Source organism: Gymnoscopelus microlampas, assembly GCF_963454915.1.
Source record: "Gymnoscopelus microlampas genome assembly, chromosome: 13".
NCBI lineage: Eukaryota > Metazoa > Chordata > Actinopteri > Myctophiformes > Myctophidae > Gymnoscopelus > Gymnoscopelus microlampas.
The window spans coordinates 46,091,323-46,117,122 of NC_139950.1; the positions used below are offsets into that span (position 1 = coordinate 46,091,323).

Genomic DNA, 25,800 nt, shown 5'->3' on the forward strand with positions numbered 1-25,800 from the left:
GCTTGCGTAGTGTTGTTGACCCCAGTCATTTGGTGTCCCGGTGCCATTAAACACACCGCCGTTTGATATAAACACGCACAAGGTCAATAGATAGATTGTGTGTTCCCATTCCATCAGAATCACAAGGTGCCATTATTGGATAAAAGTGTTTGGGTACAACTCTCTGCGTCATCGTCCCTCTCTTTCTGATCAAAAAGACACTGCGTTGCACAGATGTCTTCGTTTTCATGAGTCGATCATGGATCATGTGAGCAATTACAGGAGTAGGTGTGGAAAATGTCTTCAATCAGCAACAAGAGATGAAAGCTTTGCTACTGCTGCATGTCCATATATAGTTATGCCTGTATGTGTGTGATTACTAGTAATTTGCCTTTGTTCCATTAGCCTAGCAGGACCTGGACCCTTGGACCCCTGGCCTGGACCCCCCCACCACTACAACTGCAGAAACAACTCAGAGAACCACCACCACTAAAGACTACCAGCCATGGATACTTATGCCTGTTTTTGACAGCTAAAAGTAAGTCTGTCTGTGTTTAAGGCTGCAATACAAACATGCTTTACATTTAAATGTCCATGTCTGATAAATATTCATCTACAAGCTATGAGCTTGTAGATGTCTGTAGACATTTGTAGAATCCTCAGAAGCAAAGATTTGAGTTGAAAATGAAAAAAGATTTGCACACATTTTCACGACTTTTCAAAAACAAATGCAGATCTACAAGCTCGTAGCTGCTGTGAGCTTGTAGATCTGCTATTTTTGAATAGCCCAAAGTATAAAATAATGGTTACAGCAAAACATCTAAAATGACACAGTATATGCGTTCCCAAATTGAATGGGTAAAACTATTATTCATCCCGTTCTTTTCTTTTTTCCCATTCCATTCCATTCTAACCCTTCCTACCCCAGTACTGTCCCGCTTCGCTCCCTCCCTCCCTCCCACCCTCTGCCCTGCCCCTCCCCGTACCTCCTCCTCCCGCCCTCTTTCCTCGTCCCATCACCTTGTCGGTGTGAGTCCTCCGTTGGGAGCATGGACGGCACAGAGCCCCTGCTGCCCAGCGTCGGTCACTCTCCCTCTGTGCCCGCTGCGTCCATCAACTGTGACTTACCGGAGGAGGACGAGGAGAATGGTGACGAGATGCCTTCCAGCGACAGAGCCCCGCTGGTGTCCAAGCACCACACGGCGCCCCTGCACGCCCGCCAGGTCCCGGAGGACTCCTACTGTCTGGTGTACATCATCTTCTTCCTGATGGGCATCGGATCCCTGCTGCCCTGGAACTTCTTCATCACGGCCAAGAACTACTGGATGTTCAAGCTGAGCAACGCCACCGATCCCAGCGACCAAGGAGAACTCATTGTGAGTCCCAGGGAGGGATGGGTGTAGCGTGTAGGGCTGCACAGCTTGAAAGTCTTGATTTTAGTTTCACAAAAAATATGGCGATTGATTGATTCAATATTTTATTAGAACAGAAATGTAAAAACAGCACGAGTACAGTCAAACACTTTGTCTAAAAGGATAACACCAAAAAAGTCCTTGCGGTCTTGTTTCCATTGGGGTCTTAGGTAATTCATTCCAGCATCCTGCACCTTTGCCCTTGTCTCCAGTCCTCACCATTATACACAAAGATTAATAACCAGAACATTGTACTACACATCTCTCCACCCATCAGGCTCTCAGAGGAACAATAATATTACAGAGACCATTACATATTATTTTGCCATTAATATGACACAGAGAAGCACAATAAGCAATATGACACAGAGAAGCACAATAAGCAAATAGCATCAACGGCATTAAAAATATAAAATCATTTTCCCGCTGATAATCATCATCAATAATCGTGATTTATCATTGTGATTACAATATTCAGCAAAAATTATTATATTTTCATTATCATTATTATTATTATTATTATAATTTTAGTCATGAACGTGCAGCCTAAGTGTGTGTGCGTGTGTGTGTGTGTGTGTGTGTGTGTGTGTGCTTGCATGTTTTTGCACGTGCGCACACTGCACATGTATGGGTGCTGCATTTCTCAGGGCTGTGTCATTGTTGCTGTTGGCTGTGTGTTTCTAGGTACTGTGGCGATCCCGTGATGGCTGCGAGCACTGAGTGTCCTTTCACGTCTCGCAGAGAAACCAGTGCAACATCATTATACAATTAGAGACGCTGAATGCTTTAGTGTGGCCAGCTAACCTTTCACAGCCATACATTAGATTATAAAAATGGTTCCGGCCAGGACACAGGACCGCTAACTAAGCTTTATTCGTATAACACTTTTTTACGACGGAGTTGGAAAGCACTTCACACAGTGTCAAAGATTAAAACAAAAAAAAAACACAGACATTGTGAGATAAACATAATAAAAGTTTAACAGTTTGCTAGAGACATTAAAAGAGTTTAAAAAGAGAAGAACATTAACACGGTTGGTAATCAGGTAGTAAAGGCAAGTTAATAAAAGTGTGCTTTAAGAAGTGATTTAACACTGAATTTGGCCGCCATTCCAAAGTCTAGGGTCCCTGGTGGTGTAGAATGGTCATACACACAGTCATTAGGCTAAAAGCTACAGTACAAATACGTGTCCGAACAAAATCAGGCTATAACCCATGAATGCACCTACAGTATCTACCTATATTCGTAGATTTCGTACACATGTACAGTATTAGGTGTCCAGAAAAGTTGCCTCAAATGATAGCATTGCACAACAAGGTCTCAGGTCAAGAGAGGGTGACAGAGTAGTATTACAGAATACAGATGGATGTCAGTCTTCAGAAAGCAAAACTAACATACTGGGAGTGATACCCACAGAATGGACTCATTAAATGATAGCAACATAATGCACTATTAATGATTCCAGAATGTGCTGTGTTTCCAATAACCCTAAGAATCCTTTGACCAGGTGTTTTTATTTTAGTGTATCAAAGTTCTGTCCAAGGCTGGATGAAAGACTCCAGACCGTTAACCTAATCGAATGACTGCTTGCCGTGCTTTTTCTCAAAACTACAACGGAACGTGACTTGATCTTTGGCAGCAGTCAGCTGGGTGAAGCTGAAAACGTACTTTCCCTCACGGGATCAAATAGGTCTTATTATTATTATTCTGTTAAATTAACTATGGGAGCCTGATTCAGTGTGCTATTTTTCTTTTAAAATTTGCAAGACTTTAGGGCAGTCCTTCATATCGGGATGGTTGGTATCAGCCAGGACTGGTTTTCAAAGCAGTGGCCGTAGTTTAGTTTTGTTAGTGCTGGTTTCCTCCAGTGTTATTGAATTTGTAATCTGTCGTGGTTTCATGCTACCTTTCTGAAGGAGTTGAAGTCTTGAACAAGACATTGACAGCATCTGTCTTCCATTGCACTGCTGCCCTAGAATGGCTCCAATTTAGCAGACGCTGAATGGTGAAGAAGTCTGGCTCTTTCATGTTTTGTCTGGTCTTCTTCTCAGTATGCAGGGAAAGGAGACACCATGTCCTTGTACTGCTTGTTTGCTTTCCTCCAATCACCTGGATACCAAGAAAACACTATGTACGATTACAATTTAGGCCATCATCTTATCCAGAGTGACGCACTGACTGTACTAAGTGCAAGATAAGTGGCCTGAACTAGTCAACAAACAACAGGATAAAATGTTTTATCCTGTTTTATCAACTTTCACCAACTAGGATACCATTTAAACATAAAAAATAACATCAGTCTAAACAACATGCTGTCTAAATAACATTCTTAACCCATTAAAACCGGGAAAGGGCACCTAGGCTGTAAAGTAGCCTGACAGTGCATCGCGGGTTCGAGTCCCGTTTCCGACGATCTTTACTGCATGTCTCTCCCCATCTCTCTCTCCCTGTTTCCTATACTATATACTATATACAATATACTATGTACTATACACTATAAATAAAGGCAGAAACGCCCCAAAAAAACAGATATACAAGCTCACAGCGTGTCACTTTGTGCCTCGCTGCAAGCTTGTACATCTGCTATTTTTGAACATTTTTGAAAAATCCTGAAGGTGTGAGAAATACTGATTTAGAAGGCATTCGTAGAATCGTCCTCAGTGGTTTTATGACCTCCTGTATGTGTGAGTAATTAATGCACGTGTCTGCACATAGATCTGTGCTCCCTCATTCTAACACGTCCATGTTGATGAGGAGGCCATAAGGGATTACATGGAACAAACTGACTGACCTCTCTTCTTCTTCCTATCCTCAGGAATACTTTGAAAGCTACCTGGCTATCGCCTCCACGGTGCCCTCTGTGCTGTCTCTGATACTCAACTACCTCCTAGTTAACAGGTTTGTGACACACACACACACGCACTATTGCTACTTTTACTAGTAACTAGTACTTACTAGTAAGTAAAATATCAGAGTACTTCTTCCACCACTGGAGGTTACTCATTGATGATGTACAGTATGAGTACAACTTGGCAAGGTTTCAGCCCAGTCAGAGCCCCATTGACTTCTAATATTATTTTTTATTTTATTTTTGATATTCCAATAAATAATAATATAAAAAATATATATAGAGACTTCTGAGGCCTACAGTACTGGCAGTGAGTTTGCACAAGACAATTGGTGTTGATCGTTCCAATGCTGTGCGAGATTAGATCACACAGACATAGAACACACAGACATACTCTATTACACTTGTAGACTCCTGCAGCCACGCTGTAATAAATTACAATCAATTAAGTCACACCGAGACATCATGAATGGCTTGATTTGTATTTCTATGGTTTATTTTGGAGAGAGGTGAGGGAGTGCTAGTGCTTATTATCTTGTATTTCAAGTGTATCTCCTTTGAGACTAAATATACTCATCTAAACAGACCATATGAATGACATCCTTGTGTGGAACCCGTACACAGTCCTTATTAGGTCTAAGATGTTCCTCACTTTAAAATAACAACAACACATCTTGTGAGCCCTTGTCACACATTTTCTGGTTGTGATCAACAATCAAAACCTCCTTCAGATCGCAGTGTTTGGCTAGTGTTCAATTATGTAACAGAATGCAGAGGTTCTGGTGTGAAGAAGACCACATTGAACCAGATCCAGGGCCTTACATGAATTGTTCAAAACGAGGGAATTTCCCCCCTTAATGCTTGACATACTGTAGGGAGGATTTATACACTTTGGGGGGATACTACTTGTGTTCTTAACTAAAGGTCTTACATTGTTTCTCTGCTACAACCTAAGTGATTCTCTGATATATGCTGTAGTGTAGATTGGTTGTCTCTTTCTTCTACTTTTAGTGTCATTTGGTGGTCTTTCTTATGGCTCCATATTGTTTCTTTTCTCCATGCTCTATTCTTGTACTCTTTCTCTTCCACCAGGTCTTTGCACTTAACAACTTTGTTAAAATAAAATTAATGAGTTGCATCCTGTTACTAAAGAAGCAGGCAGCAATGTGGAAGGAGGAAGACAAATAGAGACCGAACAGAGAGAAATGGGGAAGAGGGAGAGACGTTTGCATTGCAAGGGTCCCCTTCAGATGATGAAGAGTTATGTGCAGCAGAAGGGGGAGGGGGGCTCGTAGCCTTGTAGAGAGAGGCAGACCCCAATGGCTCTGGAGAGAGGGCGTGAGAGCACACGGGTGACATACAGTCCGTCGCAGCGCTTCCAGACAGTTCTCCCGTATTACAAGTGATACATTTTGTGGGAATCGATGAAATTATTTGCAAGGCCCTGCAGATCCACTTCTAAATAGTGCTGCAGTACTTGAATACCACATAGAACCACATCTACTTCTAATAGTGCTAGGAGTCTCAGAGCACTCTTTAAGGCTACAGAAGGCTCAGTTCCTTTTGTATGTTTTAATAATATAATAACTACAATTAGAGGTGGATGACCTCTCCTCTAATGTACATTTCACCCCCAACTGAACTGAACTCAGTCTAACTCTTCTCTTCCTCTTCTCCCTTTCCCACATTGAACAAGAGAGAAGGGTGGTTGAGAGGATACAGGGTGAAAATGTTTATTTATTCTTTATTCTATTATAAATATGTTCCTTTCTTTTCTGTTGGTTGTCGGATACTGTGACTGTATATATGTGTCAATCTCAAGGCGTGTTTAAAGCTAGAATCAGTCAGTTTGATGTCTGCTGTCTCCCTCTCCTGGTCGAGAGAGGTAATTGCAACAATGTCTGAACTACAGTAAAGATGTGCTAGTTATATTGTATTAACATACCCTTCATTCAGAGTGCAGTACCGGATTGTCACTGTGTCATTGTGTGTGTGTTTGTAGGCTGTCATCAAACACAAGGATCCTGTCCTCTCTATGTATCATCCTGATTGTGTTCGTGATGACCACGGTGATGGTCAAGGTGGACGTTTCAACGTGCAGGACGCAGTTCTTCGCCGGTACTCTGGCCAGCGTCTTCATCGTCAGCGGAGCGTCCAACATCTTCGCCGGCAGTGTGTTTGGGATCAGTGGACACTTCCCTATGAGGATCTCTCAGGCCCTCATATCAGGTACTGGACCCAACTAAACTATAGAGCATATATAGCAGCAGTGTTGGGACTAACGTGTTACAAAGTAATGCGTTGGTCAGTTACGCGCTACTGTAACGCAACTACCTTTTTTGGTAACTATGAACGTACATAGTTACTCTTACCCAGATCGGTAACGCGGTATATTTACTGACATTTAATTGCCCGTGTTAATCGTTACTTTTTATGTGAAAAGAGCCGACAACTTCAGAGGAATAAAGGTTCATGATCTGACTCCTACTCTCACACTAGCCGTGTCAGTCACGTCACTCTCCCCTCGCTTGCACAGCTGCGGGCAGCGGGACCACTCGCTAGTGCTGCACAATTAATCGAAAAACGATCGTGATCTCGATTCAGACACCTATGCAATCTCGCTTTTAAATTATGGCGATTTTTTTTTTTTCAATATAAAAAAAAAAATATATATATATATATATATTTTTTTTTGCTTAATATTTTTATATTTACAAGAGAATCGTGTGAGAATCGTGATCTCAATTCTTATGGAGGAAAATCGTGATTCATTTTGTGCTTACTCATTTGAGCAAGAATCGTGCAGCACTACCACTCGCTCTGTGTTCAAACTGTTGTTAGAGGGGACGATCTGTGCAATCAATTCTTACCTTTTTCTGTATTGTATCAAAAAAGGAAAGGTATAATCCCGTTATGCTACAGAATGATGCCTGTAGTTCCGACGGTTTGGCAAAAAGTTACCGACGTGTTGAAACAACCTTTTAAACCAGGTTTTAGCCCTCCTGCCAGAGCCATGTTGAATATAGTCGTGCGTTCATGACCGGGAACGTGCATGCACACTCGCTGCTCGTTCGTCAACATGGAGGCGCGTTAAAGATCACGTTGAGCCGTCTGCTCCAGTCTAGAGCTAGGCAGAACTAATGACATGATGTCGTTGTTAAGACATTATTGAATCATGTCTTAACAACGACATTGAAATCCTGTCATTTTAGTACTGCCTGAACTAGTAGCGATAGGAATATATTACGTTTCGGTCATTTCATCAGGAGACTGATGAGACTGTAATTCTCCTATATTGTATGTTTTCTTGTGTCCCAGGCCAGGCCATGGGAGGAACTCTGAGTGCGGTGGCGTCCATAGTGGACCTGGCGGTGGCCGAGGACGTGACAGACAGCGCTCTGGCGTACTTCATGACCGCTGACGTCTTCATCCTGCTCTGCATCGTCACATACCTGCTGCTGCCCAAACTGGCCTACTCAAGGTTAGGGGGGGAAGGGGTGAAGGGGTGGGAGTGTTTTCTAGTCTGTTTGGGGAGTGGAAATTGCTTTTACAGTTTCACCCACCTGATGGCAGCTCAGATGGCTTTGATGAGTGCACAGGGGCAGCTGGTAGGGTTAAAGTGTCTAGCCGGGGCTCGAATCGTCTAGCTTTCGATTCCCAGACAGCTTCTCTCTACCCACTCAGCTACAGCTGCCCCAAGTTAGTAAGACTCCCTCATCAAGTATTGTGTGTGGAGTTAAAGAACATCACAAAACCCAGTACTGTTAATGTTTTTAATAAAAATGTTAACTCCACGGATCCAGTCTGCAAACAGTACTGGGTTTTGTGCTGTTCTATATTGTCTGAATCAAATTTGTTTGCATTCGTTTACGTGCTAAAAGAGTGACTTTGAGAGCTGTTTCAGCGTACAATGTAAGTCAATGAGGAGCATATTTTGAATTCTCAATTTCTAATCAATGGAGCAATTATTTTAGATTTCTTGTCCACCTTTTGGAGTTACATCATGGCAAGGTAACTTCACAACCCAAACCTCTACCAAAGTGGTCTTGCCCTTTAAGCCTGGCATATATGTCACGACTCGCAATGCGATGCGTTTGCGTTGTGAAATTTTGATTATTTCACTTACATTTTCAGTCTCGGATTTCTCTGGCCATCATTCAAATGTATTCAGCAGTAGAATTTATTTGCAGTTACTATTTGTATATACACCTTTATTTATTCAGGTCTGGTCAGCACAAAGTGTTTGTGACCCCCTCAAGTTGTCTGAATGAAGGCTTTATATTTTAGTTTTTGAAACGGAACCAACAACTTTAGAAATGGATGGGAAAAACAGGAAGTGGGTTGTAAGGACTATTGCCTCTCGTAAGAAATGATCAAATGAAACCAGACAACAAGAACAAAGCTACTGTTGTGAAGTTATATCTCCCATCTTGTGACATTTATTAAACTGATGCGTGTTGATTTTCTGGGGTTTCCAGTTTATTACAGTACGTGCACATGGAGACGAAGTACATAACAAACAGGTTGTAGCCAGGATTTTAGAGTCCTAGCTCCCTACCTCCCTACCCTTTGAAGATTACTGCATAAATCTAATGAGAGCGTTGAGAACGGTGCTCTCAAAATGCAGTTGTTGTTCCCAACTCCAGTCCTGTGTGTATCTGTGTGTGATATAGACACGGAGAGTTAACAAACAACACACTGGTTCAAATTGATAAATAAACAACATGGGACTTACTGTGTAATTTAAACATAAATGTCAAACCATATATTAGACCACTTACACAGACTCATTCACAAAAGTTACAAACGGAATCATTTGCAGAAAAGAACAAAATTGTGCTTAACTCAGCTGAAGATGTGGTTTGTACATTTAAATGTCTGCAGCTGAGCCTGAGGTATTTTTCCTGCTAGCTTAGGTGTCGTTTGTACTTCTCCAAAAACATTGAAACTTCATGCAAAGCAATGGTTAGTGATTGAAAATAGGAGGGACTGCACCTTGGGGTCACTAAAACCCCCAAATCCCCAGAAAGAATGCTGTGGACATGACATGATGATAACAAAGCCTCATGCAGTTCTCGAACAAACTGGTTCTTAACATTACGCAGGACCAGTGGCACATACAGAACTGATGGACAGTCGATTTAATCTATTCCACTTCTCTTTGTAGGCATTATACGTTGGCGGCGACGTGCTACAGCCCAGAGTCACTGACGGACACCGGCGGCACAACGAGGTCCGTCTCCGTCCCCCCGCTGACGCCCATCCTGAGGAAGACCTGGGTCCTGGGCCTGAGCGTCTTCTACGTCTTCTGCGTCTCCATCACGGTGTTCCCGGCCATCTCCTCGGGCATCCAGTCCGTGCAGCAGGACTCGGGCAGCCCCTGGACCACCACCTACTTCGTGCCGCTCACCAGCTTCTTCCTGTTCAACGCGGCGGACTTCTGCGGGCGGCAGGCCACCGCCTGGCTGCAGGTGCCCGGGCCCACCAGCAGGGTGCTCCCCGTGCTGGTGCTGTGTCGCACGGCGCTCATCCCCCTCATCATGTTCTGCAACTACCAGCCGCGGGGCCACCTCCACACCGTGCTCTTCGACCACGACGCCTACCCCGTGGTGTTCGTCTGCCTGCTGGGCGTCTCCAACGGCTACCTGGGCACGCTCCCCATGATCTACGGGCCCAAGGTGGTGCCCCGGGAGCTGGCCGAGCCCACGGGGGTGGTCATGTCCTTCTTCCTCACCCTGGGACTGGCCGTGGGCTCTGCCATCTCGGTGCTCATTGTGCACCTGATCTGATGACGAGTACGCTCTAAGAGTTATGCGTATATTCGGTGCCACTTTTCACCTATTCATGGGGCTGTCGGGGCAACGCTCCAGTTGAGATGCATGGCACAGCAGACAGTGAGAGACTGCCCCCTGATTCATACTGGAACATCAACAGCTCCATAATGAAGAGCACAATAACACTGAAGATTCTATAATGTTATGTTGGAGCGGTGTATGTAGTCAGTGTTGCATTGGTTATTGCACGCGGTAAACACGCCATCCCACCAGTCTTTTTTGAGCAGGAGCACGCACACGCATCAATTAAAAACAACCCTTAAGTTCACACCTCAACCTCTCAAGTTTACAAAGGCTGCCGACTGGCGGTTGTCACACCAGCGTGAATGAACATAGGAATGAGCCTAGATGCATATCGATTGTCCATTGTGTGACCTGTAGTGTAGGTGTTAAGCGACGTGCGTGTGACGTCTTTAAAATAGCGTCCCACCAGAGATAGATTCACCAATGCAACACTGTATGTAATCATATCAAATTAAGATCTACACAGATTAAGATCTTATACCTCATTTTAATAGACATGTTGGGGAGGCTCCAAAATCCTGAAATCTTGACAGGGTGGATGTGCAGTCTTTTAAGGATATGTTTCACCGAAACACAGGCGATATAGATCCAACAAAAATAACACAAAACTATAAATAGTCTTTACACAACTTTGTATGGTTTGAGGGTGAAGGTTTTGAGTATAAAACTGTATAATTGATGCTATTTTTGAAATTATGCAAATGTTAATAAACAAAATGTCTGACGAGGGAATCTAAAGACAAAACTAAAAAAAACTAAAAAAAAAAAAAACTACTATGTGAGATGATCAAAAGGTTATTGTTAAATTTGAGGTTTTACACTGCTCTTGGTTAGGTATGGGACGATATGAAAATTTCATGTCCAATTATTGTGACCAAAATAATTGCGATTTACAATATTATCGCAATAAATCAAAATAAGCTTAAAACTCTTAAAATGCCACTTTTGTTAACCCCTTCTTGAACCCCAGCATCCATAGTCTGGAGTGGAACATTTGTCAAAAATAGCAGCTCTACAAGCTGACAAGTGTGAGCTTGTAGATCGGCTATTTTTGGCAAAGAGATTTAGAGAGTGAAATAAAGACTGTTTCAAGTACGTCCTTTACAGGTGCGTTTTACCAGTTCGAGAGGGTTTAAGTGGTACCGGATATGCAGCTCGGCAAATAAAAGGTGAATTGATCCCAGTGTAGGACGGAGGACAATTTCACGATAAATTAAAATCTCTGCGATAGGATTATTGTGAGCGTTTCTTATCACGATAAACGATAACGATTATCGTCCCATTCCTACTGTTGGTTTACTTTTACCTGGATATATCAACCATATCTTAATGTTTTTTGAGAATCACTTGTGGCCCTTATGTTTTGTCATTCCCTACTACACTATGTTGGTATACTTAACAAGCTGTCAACAACAAGTTGGTTAAACTGTGTATTTGCAATTGAAACGTGTTTTGCATTTGTCTTGACTGTTTTTTATTTACATCTATATACATAGACGTGATATGAAAGTACCGGTATAGACATTGTAGGTCATAAGCACCCTACTGACATTTTCACATGCACCTACTTTGCTGGGGCACCTGGTGATTGTTATTGCTATGGATACCAGGCTTTCCAGGTCTAAATGGGTTAAATATTGAAAGAAACCAAAGGCAAAAATATTCACTCTGTCATTTTCGGAATGACATGTCGGAATTCAGTTGACATGGTAGAGATGATGGTGACGTTCTGTTGACTGCGTTTGTTCACACAATGATACAGACTAAGTAAATCCAGTCCTGCATTGGGAATCACAATTATTTTTATTTCTGGCAAGTATGTACGTACATGAACGTACCAAGGAATGTCTCTGTGAGTGAGGTCAGTACATTACACTGAAAGCAGAAACAGAAACATTTACAGTTATAGCTGCTGTGCTGCTGGCCATTCAGGACTATAGTAGCCCACGATGCCAGTTGAGGAAGTTTTGCAAGGAGATTTGGCCGGTAAACCATCCCGGTTTGCGCAAATTCACATTATCATGTGTCTTCTGCAGACCAGTCTGTCAATCACATGGCCCTGAGCGCAGACGTTGATTGGCTCTTCCACTTTTTGGTTTCTTCAAAGCACTCACCCAACGCTTGGGGCCAGACGGGTCTGCAGAAGACACATGATGATGTGGATTCACGTGACCAGGATACCAGGCTAGCAAAAAAATGGCACTCGCCCTCACTCACCCTCACCAACCAATACAGTGAAGTTGACATTTATTTATTGCAATATTTTAAGTGGGTTTAACAGACAACAAAGTTGGATCAGCTAGTAGTTTATACAGCCCCATGTTATGTTTCACGTATTTCTTTATATGTCTATCTAGAGTACAGCATAAATCATAGAGAAAATTATAAAAGTTTGCACACTGTAGCTCCCTTTTGCACATTTATTCTGGTACCACCTGAGTGGGCTGAACAAGGTTTCGAGCACACTGCTCTTCTTCAGAGTTGAAGGTCAGCACCTGCCTTTAAAAGAAATCCCCAAATCATAATGATCAAAAAAAATGTATCAAAAAGATTTTTCAAAGGATTTTCACGAATAAATAAAACATCTAAGAAATGCCGTAAATTAAAAAAAAGAAGTAGCGAAAATAACAGATCTAAAAGCTCACGGCATCGCAATGCGTTGTGAGCTTTTAGATCGGCTATTTTACACTAGTTTGGGTGCTGGGCAAATGGCTAATTTCTCTTTTGGGTCGTGAGCTAAAAAGTTTGGGAACCCTTGCTCTAGAGCCCGACCAATGCCAGATATTTGGGTGCGATGCCGATCCTGATTTTGTATCCAGACCACTGATTACTGATGTTTTGACCATTGTTTTATCAAATAGTGAAACCTTTTCTAATCAATTAGTAAAAAAACAAATCCGATTAAAGTTTCTATTTGAAAACGTTTAACTTATGAGCAAAATAATAAATAAATGAACGTAATGAACCTTTTTCATACATACAAAATTAACACATGTATGAGCTTGTAGGTCAGCTATTCTAGATTTTTTTTTTAAGATTAGGAAAGTTTCTATAGCAACATGCCCAGATTAGGAACGCCGGGTTGAAAGTGATACAAAATTGCGACACATCGGCTGTCTGTTGCACCATTTAGCCAGCTAATACAGCATAGGAGGAATATAATGTCCAAAACATTTAATTTTCAGTTAATTGAAAAAAGAACCTGTGTTCCATTGGATCCATTGTAGTTATTATGGTGACATTTTTACTCACATTTTAGTAAAAGTAGCAATACCACAATATAAAATGTACTCTGAAAAGGCCTTTATTTATAACATTTATAAAATTGCGACACATCGGCTGTATAGTTGCTGATACCAATATTGTAAAAAAAAAAAAGTAACATAATGGCCATATATCAGCCAATCGGTCTAGCATAGCTCAATACACATGGAGAGTAACATTTTTCTCCATTGAAAACTGTCACACAATTTGAAATAGAACTTTGATTCTGCCTGTGCGAAGATCAGCTAGATAGAGTTGTTTGTTGCCATTCGTGGATTTCTGCAAAAAAAAAAAACCAGTCTGTTCCCATTGCAGAGATTGGCAGATTCAAAGTTTGGTGTGAGTGCACCCTTGAACTGTTCATTCAAGAGTGAATTGCTTTCATGTGTCTCTTTAACGAGCTGTTACGTCTGAACCTTTTCTTACACTGGTCACAGCAGTAGAAGTTGTCTGCATGCATTACTTGGTGTAATCTGCGGCCTCTGTCAGTGCTGAACCATCTTCCACACTGCTCACACTGGTAGGGTTTCTCTCCTGTATGAAAACTCTGGTGGTGTCTTTTGAGATGACTGCTATGCCTGAACTTTTCTCCACACTGCTCACACTGGTAGGGCTTCTCTCCTGTATGCATTCTCTGGTGTTTTTTGAGAGTACCTTTAAGGCTGAACTTTCTCCCACACTGGTCACAGTGGTAGGGTTTTTCTCCTGTGTGAAAACTCTGATGGTGTTTTTTGAGAGTACCTTTAAGGCTGAACTTTCTCCCACACTGGTCACAGTGGTAGGGTTTTTCTCCTGTGTGAAAACTCTGATGGTGTTTTTTGAGAGTACCTTTAAGGCTGAACTTTCTCCCACACTGGTCACAGTGGTAGGGTTTTTCTCCTGTGTGAAAACTCTGATGGTGTTTTTTGAGAGTACCTTTAAGGCTGAACTTTCTCCCACACTCGTCACACTGGTAGGGCTTCTCTCCTGTATGAAAACCCTGGTGGTGTCTTTTGAGATTACCTTTAAGGTTGAACTTTCTCCCACACGGCTCACACTGGTAGGGCTTCTCTCCTGTATGCATTCTCTGGTGACGGTTGAAAAGACCTCTACGGCTGAACCGTTTCCCACACTGCTCACAGTTGATATGTTTCTTCACTGGTGGTTGGGAAGGAGAGACATCTGGGATGGAGAATTATGGGAAGATAAAGAAACCATAAAAGGATTAAAAAATAACATGCAAGCTGTGTTGTATTGCCGACAGTAGTTCTCATTTTAAAATCACCTTGCACTACTTCTTTCTTCAGATTGATACATTATGACTCGAGTCTGTTGCACCATTTAGCCAGTTAATACAGCATAGGAGGAATATAATGTCCAAAACATTTAATTTTCAGTTAATTGAAAAAAGAACCTGTGTTCCATTGGATCCATTGTAGTTATTATGGTGACATTTTTACTCACATTTTAGTAAAAGTAGCAATACCACAATATAAAATGTACTCTGAAAAGGCCTTTATTCAAAATTTGACTTGGGTAAAAATACAAAAGTATTGGCATCAAACAATTACCAAAGTAAAACTATTCAGATTTTTCTATATTTGTCCTATATAAGAAATTGCAGATCTACAAGCTCACAACGCATGTTTTGAGCTTGTAGACTATTTTTGAATAGCCAAAGTATAAAACAGGTTTTAATTGTATGTTGTTGTTTTTTTTAAAGTAACTTGTATTAAAGTGTTCAAATAATTGTAAGGGAGTAAAAAAGTACAATTTTGCCTCTGAAATGTAGTGGAGTAGAAGTATAAAGTATTGAAATACTTTTACCTTAGCAAAAGTACCCCAAAAATGCACTTCAGTAAAACACTGCTAGGAAATGATGATCTTATAACTACTCAAAAACACACAGACTACCCGCCCCTCTCTCGCACGCGCGCGCGCACACACACACACACACACACACACACACACACACACACACACACACACAGTCCAGTGTTAATATACAGTAACATTTCCTGGATCAGGACAGGGCCCACTTAGAAATCTGACCAGTGGTCAGATAACGTCATATACTTTAAGTTCCTATTTGTTGGTATCACAATAATACATTTTTTCCAAGGTTTTAAAGAGAAAATACCATGATTTTTATTTTAACGTCAATGTTAATTATCAATACAATCTTAGTGTTTTTGCCATGCATTTGGGGGCCCCACTTGTAATATATACTCATGGCCCACAGGTTGGTAATCACTGTCGTATAACCTATTGAAGATGAAAGAAAACTTGTGACAAAACCATCACATACCTGCTCTGTGTAACTTTACTTCAGGCTTCAGCATTGCTTCCAGCTGTGAGATCTGATGTTGTTGTTGCTCTTCCTCGTCTGACGCCATTGACAAGCCTTTGGAGCCAGAGAGCATCATCTGTCTTTCAAAACTCCTAAAAAGTTCATCTTCAGCCCATTTTGCCAGTCGATATTTGAGACACGGTTTCACCACTTGGGATGTGAATTTACTACGTAACATTTTTTATCCAGTTCAGTATGGTAATGACCTGACAAATTATACATACACCACTCCACTTGGCTCTGACTTACAGACCCGTATTGTAGTGAATCTGCACTATGAGTGACGTTAACAATGACTCGTGTCAATCACAGGCTGATGGCACGCACCTGATTGTGACTGACAGACGCTGATCAGTCAAGGCTGGACATGATTGCGTTGGTCACCAGACATGTCAACCCAATCCACGGCTTGTGTCATCAAAAGCACATAAAACATCAAATCTAAACGTTATTGGGTCCCAACCAGCACAAAGAGACCATCCGTTGGGGCTCGCGTGGCCCATATAGTCCACACAGTCGCTTCTTTTGGGCTTTGTTTTCCCAGACCGGGTCGCTCGATTCTCTCCCACAGTCTGGCAACGCTGGCTGCAGCGGGCCGGGAGAGAGACAGACACGCATGTACGCATGTCTGCTTGTCAGACCAATCACAGCCCTTGCTGATGTTGTCCCTCCCCTTAAATCCACGGCTCCTGGCAAGCTCGCCTCATTACTCAAATTTTCCTGCGGATGCTAGGTCTCTCCGTCCGATGAGAGATTACTATTGGAAACTGTTCTACTTGATTTCGGTTCATATATCACTGATCTACTTTCATTTCGTCGTCTTTTGTCTGAGGTGAATAATATTACTTTATATTTACTTTTTTCCCGCCTTTATTACTTTATATCTACCTTTTTTCCCGCCTTTTTTGGACCCTACATCTACATGAACGTTCAGATTTCAAACCCAGTTTTTATCCCATGGCCACGGATGTTGTAATTATGTACGGGCCCTCAGAAGTAGCCGTATCTTCCGTATTGTTCAATAAAAACGCATCTTAATCCGATCGGTGGCCATTTTCTCATAGTTGGCACACTGTATCAGAGTGCAGTACACCTACCAACCGATGGGTCGTGCAGTTGAAAGCATACGGCGGACATGCTGAGAAAATGGCCACCGATCGGATTAAAATGCTTTTTATTGAACAATACTGAAGATACGGTTACTTCTGAGGGCTCGAACAGAATTATCACATCTGTGGCCATGGGGTAAGAACTTTATATTTGAAATGTAAACGTTTATGTACATGTACGGACCTTAAATGAATTAAGTACAATCGCCAGGCTACGTTTGTTTCAGGTCACTGTTACTGTTACGTGTGTGGTGTGTGTATTGTGTTTGCGGCTGGTCCAGTGTTGCCAAATCTGTAATTATAAGCGACTTTGGGCTTCATTTTTTCCCCTGTAAAGTACAAGTAGCTTGTAAATATTGGGGGTCCATGGCATGAAAATGTTTTAAAATCACTGCTCTCAACATTAGACAATAAAGTTTGACTGACTGCCCCCTATTTGCTTATTTTGGGCGTCTAAATTTGTACTAAATTTTGCAGCAAGTCTAAATTTGTATAGACTTGCTGCTTCTTTCTTTCACTAGATCTGGCAACACCGACTTACGCTAATGTTTAGCGGCTAGCTGCCGGCTCCGTCGTGTTTCTGTGATCACAGTTATAATATATAGTCTGTGATCCATGCTCTGTGGCTGCTATCGACAGTCCTGGCTGGAACGGTGGATAGATCTGTCTGTTACATAGCTCCAATCGGAACCTCACCCTCCGCTGTATATTTTCTGAAATGCTCACAGATGTTTGAAATTTTAACTCACCATAAAATCTATCCAACGAGTTGAAAAAAGCAACTTTATTCGCCTCTCTCCTCCGCCGGTTACATGTTTTAAGACATTGCGCAAGAGTTGCGCCCATAGAGATAACATTACTGATTGCCCTACTGGTCTGTCAAATGTTGAATTGCATCTGGGGCTATCTGTTACTGTAGGAGCCATTTTTATATTATTTCTTAGTTGGCATTATTATTTTTCGACACTGGGTGGCGGGCTCTAGTTTGAACAGCACTAGGTGTTACTTAAGGGTCTCAGGTGCACTGATTAGGTAGATCAGAGGACAGAGGACACAGGGTGGTTAGGAGCCACACCGTTTCTACCAGTACCAGAGAGAAAACAGACAGAACCACTAGACATAACCCTGCATTCAATAGTATGTTCACTTAAAACTGCAAAACTACAATAAATGCACCTAAACCTGGATTTTTTGGACTGGACTTCCATCTGTTATGTTTTATTTCTTTTTTACTGCGTAGGATCACTCCATTCACCACCACCTGTGAAGTAATGTGCAATTGTTGAAACCAAAGGAGGAATTAAATTGCCATTACATTCAGTAGAAACGACGCTCTACGAGGACGAGTGAAGATTGGACATCAAAGGACTCAGAAGGACAGATTGTTTCACAGCCAACGCTACTGCCGATTAGGGTGATTGGAAACACCTGCGCAGCTCTATAGGGTGAGTTGTGAACGCAGAAGCTGTTGGAAAATTGTGAATGAACAATCATGTCTGGGGGCAATGGAGATGCCCAGCCACAAGATGGCGACATTGGACAGGATCCTGAAAAGGAAAAAAGAGTTGTCAAACATACCAGCAAGGGCTTGGAAATGTTGATTGAAAAATGTCAGAAGACAAGAAGTTTGTGTGTAAAAAAGGCTGCTAAATCAAGAGAGACTTTGAAAGAGCTCATGAATTCCAATGAAAATGTAAATGCAGTAAAATGTCATTTGGAGGAATTAATCAATCTGTGTGGAGAAGCAAGAGAAAGTCATTCCTCATTAGTGGAGTTGCCACTACCTGAGGAGGAAACTGAAAGACAAAATGCATGGTTTCGACCAAAAATTGATATTTTGGAAGCCTTTGTACAGGATGTACAAAAGTGGATCTCAGAGGTGAAACAGAAAATACATGTCACTGTTCCGAATGAACCACCAATGCATATCACTATTGAAAAGGAAACACAGGTCACTGTTGAAAGTGAAATGTTAAGTACAGTACATTCTGATGATATTGGACCCCATGACAGTGTATCAAATGTTTCAAAGTCAAGATCCACTCACAAATCCACTGCATCAAAAACATCTTCAACTGCATCTGCTCGCATCATAGCCCAGGCTGAAAAGGCTGCTCTCACGGAACAGATGGCTGCATTGCACAAAAAACATGACATTGAAATGCAACAGGAACAACTCCGAATGCAACAGGAACAACTCCGAATGCGAAGGGAGCAATTACAAATGGAAACTCAACTGGCAGCAGCAAATGCAAAAGCAAACATACTGGAAACAATGGGATCAAGGAGTTCATCTAGAGTGTCAAGCAAGACAAACTCGAAGAAAGGAGCTGCTGCTCCAAGGGAAACAACCACATTCAATGCAAATACATACTTACCTGATCAACAAAAAATAAATGTGACAATGGAAACTACAATTCCTCCCTCCCAGCCACAGGTTGTGAGGCCAAAACAATCACTTCAGGAAACATCTGCCAAAGCTCACTACATGACACCCCTAATGCAATATTCTCTCCCCAGGCAAAATGTTCAAACCCAAAATATAACACATCAAACTGAAAATGTACAGGTTCATGGAAAAAAGGCTATTCAAAGTCATGTCATTCATACTGCACCCCCTGCAAGTGATGTTTTCAATGTACTAACAAAACAGAATGACATAACTGCTTTATTGGTTAAACAGAATTTGTATGCTACTTTACCACCAAGAGATATCCCTGTTTATGATGGTGATCCATTAGAATATGAAGGGTTTATCAGAGCATTTGAAAGAGGAGTGGAAAGCAAGACTGACAATTACAGTGACTGCCTACACTTCCTCGAACAATACACAAGAGGGCATCCAAAACAACTGGTCCGCAGCTGCCAACATCTACCATCATCACAAGGCTATGACAGGGCAAAAGATCTGTTGAAAAAACATTTTGGAAATGAGCACAAAATTGCAACTGCATACATGGAAAAGGTTTTTAACTGGGCAGCTATTAAGCCAGAGGATGTGAAAGGATTGGAGGCATTCTCTCTCTTCTTAAGAGGCTGTTGCAATGCAATGGAACATATAGCCTATATGGAGGAGCTGAATGTTGTTTCACACATGAGGACCATTCTAATGAAACTACCATACAAGCTCAGAGAGAACTGGAGAAACAAGGCATGTGAGCTACTGGAAAAGCATGGACATCGTGCTAAATTCTCAGACCTGGTCAAATTCATTGAACGACATGTAAAAATAATATCTGACCCCCTGTTTGGAAACATCCAGGATGCTAGGAGCCCAACTAGCAAAACCATCATCAAGCCAAAAGAAAGGTCAAGTCAAAGAAGCAGTTTTGCAACAACATTATCACCCATAAAAACAGCCATGGAGTCAAATGGATTGGAGAAAGATGTATTCATCAGCTCTCAGAATTATTGTCTGTTCTGCAAGAAAACTGGTCACACTTTGGAGCGGTGTTCAGAGATGATGAAGAAAAGACATAGAGAGAAGATAGACTTCTTAAAGGAAAAGGGAGTCTGTTTTGCCTGTTTGAAGAGAGGACACCTAAGCAGAAACTGCAGAAGTCGTCTAACTTGTGATAAATGTAAACAAAATCATCCTGACATGCTCCATATTGAACAGACAGAACAGAAATCAATTGAAAGCAATGCTGTCATCTCGCCTCACACCTGTGGTCATATTGGGGCCGGTGATGAAAGTTCCATCTTCTCAATCGTACCTGTTCAGGTGAAGAGCCACAAGGGAGACACAGTGTTGCAAACCTATGCTTTTTTGGATCATGGAAGCACTTCTACATTCTGTACTGAGAACCTAATGAGAAGGCTGAACATTCCCGGACACAAAACCAATATTCTACTCCGTACCATGAATCAAGTGAAGCCTGAGTCCAGTTACCATATCACCGGTCTGGAAATAGCCAAAATGGACACAAACGATTTCATACAACTCCCTGATGTGTTTACTCATAAAACCATGCCTGTTTCACAACATAACATCCCAAATCAACAAGACCTGTCACAATGGCCCTATCTGAACCATATCACAATACCTGAAATAGACTCTGGCATTGACCTCCTCATCGGCACAAACGCCTCAAAGGTACTGGAACCCTGGGAGGTGGTCAATAGCCAGGAAGATGGACCATACGCTGTGAGGACCCTATTGGGGTGGGTCCTCTATGGTCCCTTGAGAGGAGACAGCACCATCAGGGATGAGAATGGCTGCCCTGCTGCTGCTGTCAATAGAATATCTATTCTGAACCTAGAGGAGCTACTCGTCAAACAGTACAATCAGGATTTCAGTGAAAGAGCCAGTAAAGAAACAGAGGAAATGTCAAGAGAAGAGGTAACATTCCTTGATATTGTAAACCACTCAGCAAGGATAAAAGATGGACATTACTGCCTAAACTTACCTTTCAAACAAGAAGATCCCATCATGCCAAACAACCGTTGTATCGCAGAGCAACGCATCCAGAGCCTGAAACGCAAGTTCAACAAAAATGAAAAGTTCCATGACGAATACACATCTTTCCTCACAGACATGATAAACAGTGGCTATGCTGAATTGGTGCCAGTGGACCAGCTGAATCGAAGTGATGGAAAGCTCTGGTATATCCCACATCATGGTGTGCATCACTCAAAGAAAGGCACCTTGAGAGTCGTCTTTGACTGCGGTGCAGTCTTTAAAGGAACATCACTTAACTGTCAACTGCTCCAAGGTCCTGATCTTACCAACTCACTTATTGGAGTCCTTATCAGATTCAGACAGGAACCGGTTGCCTTGATGGCGGACATCAAGGCCATGTTCCATCAGGTGAAGGTGTCTGAAAAACATGTTGACTATCTGCGGTTCTTATGGTGGCCTGATGGTGATGTGCAGCAAGATCTGGCTGAATTCAGAATGAAGGTACATCTTTTTGGAGCTGTGTCGTCACCTAGCTGTGCAAATTTCACTTTGAGGAAGACTGCTGAAGACAACCGAGCCCACTTTCCACCTGGGGTGTCGGACACGGTGAACGACAACTTCTATGTGGATGATTGCCTGAAATCCATGCCTACGGAGCGAGAAGCAGTACAACTGGTGAAAGAACTGACTGCTCTCTGCCAGAAGGGTGGATTCATTTTATCCAAATGGATCAGCAACAGCCGTGCTGTATTGGCATCTGTTCCACAGGAGCACAGAGCCAAGGAATTCAGGGAGTTGGACTTGGACAAGGACAGTCTACCAGTTGAAAGAGCCCTGGGATTACACTGGTGTGTTGAGACAGATGTATTCAGGTTCACAGTTGCTGCACCAGAGAGGCCACACACGAGACGTGGCATCTTGTCTGTGGTCGGCTCAATATATGACCCTTTGGGATTTCTGGCACCATTTGCTCTGCCTGCCAAGCTGATGATGCAGGAGCTCTGCAGGAGGAGGCTTGGATGGGATGAAGCCATACCCCAAGTTTTCTCTCAGCAGTGGACAGGATGGCTAGCGGATCTCAAGCAAATGGTGGAGTTCAAAGTGGACCGATGTATGAAGCCTAAGAACTTTGGTCAAGTCACACACTCGCAGTTGCATCATTTTTCGGATGCCAGTGAGAGTGGCTACGGAACTGTCTCTTACCTAAGACTGGAAAATGGCAACAGGGAAGTGCATGTTGCATTCACAATAGGAAAATCCAGAGTGGCACCATTGAAACAAATGACAATTCCAAGAATGGAGCTGGCAGCGGCAGTCCTGGCTGTCAGAGTTGACACTATGCTGCGAAGGGACTTGCAGTTACCACTGGACAAATCCATTTTCTGGACGGATAGCACTACAGTGCTGAAGTACATAAACAATGAAACTAAACGCTTTCAAACTTTTGTAGCAAACAGGATCTCTTTTGTAAGGGATGCTACTGATGTATCACAATGGAGATATGTGAGCACAAAGGAAAATCCTGCAGATGCAGCGTCAAGAGGGCTGACAGCAGACCGCTTCTTAAGCTGCAAAAAATGGCTCAGAGGACCAGATTTTCTCTGTAGATCAAAGGATGAATGGCCAAACTTGCACTTTGAATCTACAATCTCTGCTAATGATCCAGAAATCAAACCTGACATCACAGTAAATGTCATTGTCAAAACTCAATTGAACCCAACCAACTATCTAATCCACTACTTCTCATCATGGATGAGACTGAAGACTGCTGTAGCTTGGCTTCTTAAAGTAAAGACCACACTCTTGCAACTGACTAGAAGGAGAAATGACATTCAAACTGCAGTGAGTAGTGTTGAAAATGATCCTGTCAAATTAAAGGAGAAGGTTGAAGAGGAGATGCAAGTCTTTCAAGCGACACTTCGTGGACAGTGTTTATCTCCTGAAGATCTTAGCCAAGCAGAAAATGCAGTCATCTCATTCAGTCAAAGACAAAGATTCCAAGAAGAAATATCTGTTCTGCAAACTGGTAAAGATGTCAAAAGAAGCAGTCATTTGTACAAATTGGATCCGGTGCTGGATGATGGACTTCTGAGAGTAGGTGGCCGCCTGAATAGGCTAGCGATGCCTGAGGAGATTAAACATCCAATTATCCTCTCGAAGGACCTTCACATATCCACACTATTGTTACGACATATCCATAAACAACTCGGACATGGAGGAAGAAATTATATGCTGTCTTGTCTCCGCAAAAAATATTGGATCATCAAAGCTAACTCCGCTGCAAGAAAAATCATAACCGACTGTATTATGTGCAAACGACAGCGGGGAAGAGTCGGAGAGCAAAAAATGGCAGACTTGCCTTTGGAGAGGATTCAACCAGACAAGCCTCCATTCACAGATGTAGGAGTAGACTACTTCGGTCCTATAGAAATCAAGAGAGGACGAAGTCTCATTAAAAGGTATGGTGTAATCTTCACCTGCATGGCAAGCAGAGCAGTACATCTTGAAGTTGCACATACACTTGACACAGACTCCTGCATCCATGCATTACGAAGATTCATCTGTCGACGAGGCCAAGTTTTGACTTTGAGATCAGATAATGGCACAAACTTTGTAGGAGCGGAAAGAGAATTAAGGGAAGCACTGAATAGTTTGAATCAGGATAAAATCCAGAATGCTATGCTTCAGCAAGGGATAAAGTGGAGCTTTAACCCCCCTGCAGGATCCCATCACGGCGGTGTTTGGGAGCGACTGATCCGCATGGTACGAAGTGTACTACGTTCTGTTCTTCATCAACAAGTGCTCGATGATGAAGGATTGCAAACTTTAATGTGTGAAGTGGAAGCAATTTTAAATGATCGACCCATAACCAAGTCTTCTGATGACCCATTGGACCTGGAAGCGCTGACCCCAAACCATCTTCTTTTGTTGAAAACACAGCCAGTATTGCCACCTGGATTCTTTGTAAAGGAGGATCTGTACCTCAAACGTAGGTGGAAACAAGTACAATACATGGCAGATCTCTTTTGGAAACGATGGACAAAAGAATACTTGCCTTTAATCCAAGAACGGCAACGATGGTCAACAGCAAGGAGAAGTTTTGCCCCAGGTGACATTGTTGTGGTGGTTGATCCCACTGCACCACGAGGCTCCTGGTTATTGGGGAGAATATTGGATACCATTTCTGACACAAAAGGTCTTGTACGCACAGTTCGACTAAAGACTAAAAGCAACATCTTGGAGAGACCAATAACAAAGATATGTCTACTCCAAGAGACTGAAACCTAAGAGACTGAATGCCTACACTGTTTTAGTTGCCTATGTTTTCTTTTGAAATTGGCAAAAATGTGAAAAAAAAGAAGAAATGCCCAAAAAAAAATGTGAATTTGAATATAGCTCCCATGTTTTATTTTGTAATTGTGTTATTACACTTAAGACAATTAGGGGCCGGTGTGTAGGAGCCATTTTTATATTATTTCTTAGTTGGCATTATTATTTTTCGACACTGGGTGGCGGGCTCTAGTTTGAACAGCACTAGGTGTTACTTAAGGGTCTCAGGTGCACTGATTAGGTAGATCAGAGGACAGAGGACACAGGGTGGTTAGGAGCCACACCGTTTCTACCAGTACCAGAGAGAAAACAGACAGAACCACTAGACATAACCCTGCATTCAATGGTATGTTCACTTAAAACTGCAAAACTACAATAAATGCACCTAAACCTGGATTTTTTGGACTGGACTTCCATCTGTTATGTTTTATTTCTTTTTTACTGCGTAGGATCACTCCATTCACCACCACCTGTGAAGTAATGTGCAATTGTTGAAACCAAAGGAGGAATTAAATTGCCATTACAGTTACAGTAAGATCCACCTAGAAGTACCACACACTGACTGTGACCGCAAGTTAGAAACTCAAAGTGTGCTGTTTACAATGCGATGCAAATCTGTGCTGTGGTTACACGCAGTGGTGGAAAAAGTACTCAAATGTTTTACTTAAGTAAAAGTACCAATACTGCAATGTAGAAGTACTCTGTTACAAGTAGAAGTCTGGATTTCAAAATGTACTTGAGTAAAAGTACAAAAGTATTGGCATCAAAATGTACTTAAAGTACCAAAAGTAAAAGTACTACCATTTTTTTAAATAGTAGATCTACAAGCTCACAATGTTGTGAGCTTGTAGATTGGCTATTTTCAAATAGCCTGTGTATAAAATAGGGCTAAAGTGGTTAATGTATGTTTCATAATATCATAATTTATATCTGAAAAGTAACTAGTAACTAAAGTTTTCAAATAAATGTAGTGGAGTAAAAGTACAATATTTGCCTCTGAGATGTAGTGGAGTAGAAGTAAAGGTATTGGAAATTGGAAATACTCAAGTAAAGTACAAATACCTCAAAATTGTACTTAAGTACAGTACTTAAGTAGATGTACTTAGTTACTTTCCATCACTGGTTACACGCTACACACTCTCGCATCGAAGCAGCATGCATTTATGTTGAAAATATAGCCACTGCATGATTCATTAGATAGGCTCTTATCTAAAATCATCTAAGAAAATAGCAGATCCACAAGCTCACAACGCCTCACAATATTTATCT

At 41.9% G+C, this 25,800-nt stretch overlaps 1 protein-coding gene across 2 annotated transcripts in view; it reads left to right on the top strand.

Annotated features, from left to right (window-relative positions):
* Positions 1 to 388: 388 nt before the first annotated feature.
* The window catches only part of slc29a3 (solute carrier family 29 member 3), a 150,283-nt gene continuing 124,871 nt past the window's right edge, over positions 389 to 25,800 (top strand). Inside the window, exons 1-6 of one of the 2 annotated variants that reach the window (XM_084076898.1) lie at positions 389 to 517; positions 908 to 1,355; positions 4,207 to 4,289; positions 6,242 to 6,468; positions 7,558 to 7,720; positions 9,407 to 10,047. In XM_084076898.1, coding sequence (XP_083933024.1) covers positions 1,029 to 1,355; positions 4,207 to 4,289; positions 6,242 to 6,468; positions 7,558 to 7,720; positions 9,407 to 10,028 — 1,422 coding nt within the window. In that variant the 5' untranslated portion in view covers positions 389 to 517; positions 908 to 1,028 and the 3' untranslated portion in view covers positions 10,029 to 10,047. Of the gene's footprint in view, positions 518 to 907; positions 1,356 to 4,206; positions 4,290 to 6,241; positions 6,469 to 7,557; positions 7,721 to 9,406; positions 11,543 to 25,800 lie in introns of those variants that run through there. The other variant, XM_084076897.1, reaches the window with a different exon arrangement.